The sequence below is a fragment of the Echinococcus granulosus genome (assembly GCF_000524195.1).
Source record: "Echinococcus granulosus chromosome Unknown EG_S00007, whole genome shotgun sequence".
NCBI classification, from domain to species: domain Eukaryota; kingdom Metazoa; phylum Platyhelminthes; class Cestoda; order Cyclophyllidea; family Taeniidae; genus Echinococcus; species Echinococcus granulosus.
The window spans coordinates 212,817-218,699 of NW_020170387.1; the positions used below are offsets into that span (position 1 = coordinate 212,817).

Sequence of the window (5,883 nt, forward strand, 5' to 3'; positions counted from 1 at the left end):
AATACGATAGTGGTTTATCCCTCGGTTCTGGTGAGGCGCCACTTTTGTACTTAGAATTAGCCCCCTTGTACCTCGCTGGGTGGGCTGGCCTTTTGGACCATGCCAATAGCCCAGACACCTTCTCCGTGCTGAATATATATATTCTGCCCGAGTATTTTGTCTTCTTTCGTCTTCAGGGAGTCTCGGGACGCTACAGTACTCTCTCCAATGCGGTAGAGCACAAAGTAGAGAAACATTTAGAATTCACGGATTAAATAATTAAAAAGCAATCTAAAGCAATGCCCTCTAGGCCTTTGACAGTAACGCTTTGATCCTATCTTGAAGTTTTATAAATCTTAAGGGAGCATTCTATCTGACATTTATTGCCGCTAACCCTGTATCCAAAACACTGAGGCCAGAATAAATCGCAAGATGAAAAAGACACTGAAAAGACATAAAAAAGCAGTAAAAATAAGGTAAAACAGATCAATTTAGAAGCCGTTTCTTCTCAAGGAAAATGGAATTTAAGTTGTATCTGTACATGCATATATGTAAAAATTAGAGTAAATAGACCCCCAATACATCATAGCAAACTTGTTTTTAAAATATTATATTTATTTAAAAATTAAGATTGCGTAGATTGCAGTTTTTACTTTTTACACTTTGAAACATTATTTGCATACTGCACCTCGTCGATTTTGTTTGACTGTGGTTGAACTCATAGAGCTTCTTACGTATGTTCTAGTTGTGTCGGTGCCTCCGATTCTCGTCTTGAAACAAGCGTAAACCATCGTTATTCTAGATTAAACCTCCTTTATCTGAGTGACGCTCAGTTTTTGCGTAATTGGCGTCATTTGTCTATTACAATCTATTTCATGAGGTGTTTTTCGAACTTTATTGCATCCTTGGAAGACATTTTATTACTGGCCATTATCCCTATAAACATTCTATGGTCAATGCTCTGATTATTTGCCTGGATTTCCTTTTTGTCAGATATGTTTGGATGGACGGGTTTCGCACGCAGCACTCTCCAAGCCCTTACAGAACTACGCTTTCCCACCAGATTACTGGCTTTATATCGCCGTGCAGGGACGATATCGAGTTCCGTCCGTACCACGAATAATCCTAGGCGTCTGACTAAACTACCGAAAGGTCGTTTCCAAGCTATCACTCTCACAGACAGTGCACTCCAGCGCGCCAGAGAACTTCTGTCCCAACAGCCTGATGCAATCGGTCTGCGAATCGGCGTCCGGACGCGTGGCTGCAACGGTCTTTCTTACACTCTCGCATTCTGCTCTGAGCAACAGAAAGGCGATGAAGTGGTCGTACAGGACGGCGTCAGCGTGTTCATCGACAGGAAGGCTCAACTAACCCTCCTCGGCTCAGAAATGCACTTCCGAAAAACTCTGATTTCCAGTGAATTCGTTTTTAACAACCCCAATGTCAAGGGAACCTGCGGTTGCGGCGAAAGTTTTTCCATTTAAGCGTGTACACATCGGCGCCCCATCCTTTGATTTTACAATACTTTTCGTGGAACTGTACAGTATGCTCCAGGAATAGCATTAGATAACGCTCTTCATTTCCAGCAGATACGTTCCTCTTTCAATCAAAGCTTGGTCGCGCCTTCCGTCATGTAACACGAGCAGCACTCCTCAAGCGTGATCGCTTTTAAGTGGGAAGAACTACGCCCCAATATCTGAAGCTGTAGCTGTCAGCAACGTGGATCACACCCAAGCGATGAACCAGTGTCTCCTTTAACTCAGGAAATAGTGCATTTCAAAGGTAAAAAAGATAACAGAAGAAGGATAGGAAGTGCGATAGAAGTCAAGGAATACAGTTAATGAAAGGCATGAGGTCTGGTAGGGGTGACATCCGACTAGGGCGAGAGTACATCGACAGCTAGGCCAGCGGGGCAGAGCCGCGAGCAACGCTGCTTCAGGTCCTCATAGGTACCACCGTTGAGCAAGCAGATGATGACGACTGTCATATTGTCGCAACCCAGTCCATTGGGGTTGCAATTGGGCGCCAAGCAATGCATCATCAACTCCTCGCAGATCTCAAATGTTAGACGAGACGCCATTGTGAGTGTCATGCACGTACATGAGGATATGAAAGACGGGAGGCATCACACGTAGTCGTAAGCGTTCCCTATCTAATCCACCTGGGGATACTCATTCCAGCCAAGTTGGAAAAGTTGGTAAGGTGACAAAGACGTGTACAAATAATGGATTTCACTGCCTGAAGATGAATGCGTTGACATGTTTAGTGTCCCAATTCCCTTGTCAGACCCCAGCATCACAAGTACATGACATATACTCTACTATTCTATGATTACTAAATGCAATAGGTCATGTTGCAGGTGAATTTGTTGAGGTTAAGATGGTAAAAAAACTCGCCAATTTGTAAAATAACTTGGATCGCTTATTCAGAATGTTATGAATGAACGATACAGTAACTAGTGACAGTTTGAGTCGCGCCTGGGGTGTCGTGATCAGTCATTCTCTGAGACTATGGTGGCAGAAGTAGAGGGCCCAGTCCCTCGCTAAATGGAGTCAAAGATTCGGCTGACACTAATTCAGAACCGAAAGCAGTGCAAAAAAGGGCAGAAAGATTTGAGAGTGGAAGAGCAGCTTACAAGATCAGGAGAACGACCATTGGCTAGGCGGCTACGGACAAAGCTGATGACCTCCTGATTGGTCATCACATCCCAAATTCCATCACAACCAAGAACAATGAATTCGTCCGTCTCGGTGACCTTCAACTCGCATTGAGTGATATCGGGCTCGGCTGAAACGATTTGTTCCTCAGCGGAGAGGGTGGAGTTTCGCTTGTACACAAAGTCGCCGAGAGCCCGTGAGAGCGCTAGGTTGCCGTTTACCCGATTTGCCGCCACCCAGCCGCCAGCGGCAACAATACGGCTCCACTCAGAAGCCATGGTGGGCTTGTGGTCTACGGACAGTGGTTCAGCCACACCCTGCCGGCTAAGCACCGCGCGACTGTCTCCACAGTTCGCACAATATGCATGATTCCCACGCAGCATCAATGCTATGCACGTGGAGCCTCCGACGTCCACGCCATCACTCGGGGAAGGAAAAGACAATCTCCCCTCTACCTCTATTTCAGAGGAATCAAAAGAGGCTTTTGCCGTGCCGGAGTTAAACAAGTGCCCAGTGAATTTGACTTGCATTTCGGCGTCAAGCTTCAAAACTCCCGACCGCATCGCTTCAACTAGATCGCCTTTAGCTGAAAGTAAATTAAACAGGTTTATAGTAAGGAAACATCTTGCCATCGGTTGCGAGCGTGAATTCTTGTTACCATAAGCCGGTTCAGCCATTATCTTCGCATGAAGGTTGGTAGCAGCGTATTCGGAGACTTTGTTACCACCATGGCCGTCAAAAACAGCGAAATAGGCGGTGGGAGGAGAGGACATATCAGAGGTGGAAAGATCGAGGAAACAGGCGTAGGCGTCCTCCATCCGCACACGCCAACCCTGCATGCTTGACGCAGCTACGGAGAACTGGGAATTTCGCCATACCTTGGTTTCCTTAAATGTTACTGGGCCAGATATGAGTTGACCCATTGGAAAACTCGACTAAAACGTGACCTACAATTCAATATGAGCTTGGTGTACTTTGGTGACTATTATGAATGACTAATTTTTCAGAGGAATGCGGGGCATACTAATGGGGCAAATACATTGCCAAAATGGATGTTTAACCCAGGTTGGATAGAAGAGCGGAGCTCTTTATTTAAACTCAGTTAAGAAGTACATGAGACCAAATACAGGGACTGGTTACTGCTGTTTCGAAAGCATACCCATTGCACATAATGTACAAAACATCCATGAACCATCTCGAACAATTGGGCTATAAGGCAGCCATCGCAGAAAGTTAATGCAACAACACCATGAGTCACAGTTCCGTAGCTTCTATCAACTGCAGTAAAGGTTTGGAAGGTCTTTAAACAAAGTTCGCCATTTCAACACTAACTTAGTATGAACACAAAAGTAAAGGTAGGTTTGAGCGGTTTTATTAAGCAACACTACAAAAAGTTCATATTACAATAAATAAATTCCATTGAAATACATGTTGCTATATATGAAGCCGTCTTTGCTAATAAACACCACTTGTTAATAAAAACCGGATTCAAAGCTACGGCAACAGTTGTGCCAAAAAATTATGAAAAGCAGCACCTGCATTTTGCACAAATATAGCCGGGTCGAAGAGCAGGTACGATCTTCGGTCGAGGATTTAACTGAGAAGTGTATTCAAACGCTTGTGCCTTTTTAAGCCAAATTTATTGTAAAGTTAGTAATTGGCCAGAAAATATTCAGTAACACCTAAATTTATGAATTTTATATTTTCCACTGATAGTCCTACACTTTAATAGATCGTGGTTTGATGATTGTCACAATTAAATATGTTTTGACTGTTTGCAAAATCTTTGCATCTCACTGCTTTTAATGAAGGCAAAGCTTTATGGTGCTGGCTTAAGACTTAATGACTGTGGAAAGGTCTCTTGTAATCGTCAAGGCTCAGAGCCGTTAAAAGGCATTTCAAATGGACTCAAGTTAAAATACCCGTTTGTTGAATCTTTTATATCAATTTTGAGTTATCTTGTTTCCAAACACCAATGCAGTGGTAAGAAGTCACAGTAATATAGCAGAAAATATTTTACTAACTTACAGAAGGGCCTAGGCTACGGGCATGGCCCGGAAGCTATGCCGCAGAGCAGAAATACAATCGGCAAAGCCCCAACTGCTCGCGCAATCAAACACGGTGTCAAATAAACGAGTTTGCCTTGCAATCATCGGTTAACTGGAAACTTACTACAAAAGCTTAATCGATTAACAAAGTGAAAAGTTTGCAATGAGACTCATTGTAATAACGCGTTAAAAAATGACTGAACAATATTCAATGAAGATAGTCCTTTAAAGCGTCTGTTCCTAGATAAAGTTTGAAATTTTTTCCTATCTGAGTAGAGTATCAGACACTGACTACACAAATAGTGTAGACAACGCAGGGATTCGGCAAAATCATAACGATGTGCAAAAAAATCCTTAAATTGTGAATTGATAGTTTAACGATGCGATACATGAGAGTTAACATGAAGCGTACTCGCAAGACCTATCTATTTTCTATGCTCGAGTTTTATTAAACACTATCTCCAAGATGTCTAGCCAAACTCAGAAATTTTTAGAACTTAGCTTCATACACGCTCATAAAGTCGAGTAATTACTATACGAAAAGCCAGTTATGTAAACCCACATGTATCTACCACCTTTTTTGGCTTAGAAGTCAAAAAATTAGTACTGAAATTCCGGCAATGATTAGACTACACGATTTGTAAACTTGCGGAGGCAAAGACATTCACAAACAATTTAGACGCTTTCAGTTTTTATCGAAAAGCTGGGACTTAGAGCACCTACTCATTCCGCGACGTCGTAGCTTTAGCTGCAGTTATTCTCCTGTTTTAGGGAAAGCGCAGTTAAAAAAGATTGTAGCCAAAGCTGCAATTGTATTCTGAGCCCTAAAATAAACGTAGATGTAAATCACAAACGCAGGCGGGGAATGTTGCTCAATACCCTACACCGATTATATGTCATAGTAACAATGTTAAAAGATTTCGTTTCTAAGATGCGTACGTTCAGACTAGCTTGAGGGTTGCTAGTCATGAAGATGGCCAATTAGCTTTTTGACAAACATCAGCACGAACATTTAGTTTAATCTCTTTTTAACGATATCACAAATCACTTCCAGGCGGTGGTAGAAATAAGTCTTTTCATCAAAGTGTTGATTTTGATGAACTACTAAATCACATATTGCTACATACGAATGTACGAAAATGTTCAATTTGTCGAGAAAAGCATAAATAATATGATAGTTCATTGTTTTAATGAGGTCG

The 5,883-nt window shown here is 42.4% G+C and overlaps 2 protein-coding genes across 2 annotated transcripts; one reads left to right on the forward strand and one right to left on the reverse strand. All coding sequences in view use genetic code 11, as the record gives it.

The window, feature by feature from the left end:
* Positions 1–974: 974 nt before the first annotated feature.
* Positions 975–1,463, forward strand: EGR_01743 (Iron-sulfur cluster assembly; the record flags this gene model as incomplete). The annotated part of the gene is made up of 1 exon (XM_024490992.1): positions 975–1,463. One exon carries the CDS (start codon positions 975–977, stop codon positions 1,461–1,463), a length of 489 nt encoding a protein of 162 aa, XP_024354448.1.
* A 392-nt stretch (positions 1,464–1,855) lies between these two features.
* EGR_01744 (putative protein phosphatase 2C) lies at positions 1,856–3,559 on the reverse strand (the record flags this gene model as incomplete). Its single annotated transcript, XM_024490993.1, has 2 exons — positions 1,856–2,035; positions 2,615–3,559. The coding sequence occupies 2 exons, from the start codon at positions 3,557–3,559 to the stop codon at positions 1,856–1,858; spliced, it is 1,125 nt and encodes a 374-aa protein (XP_024354449.1).
* Between the last annotated feature and the right edge of the window lie 2,324 nt (positions 3,560–5,883).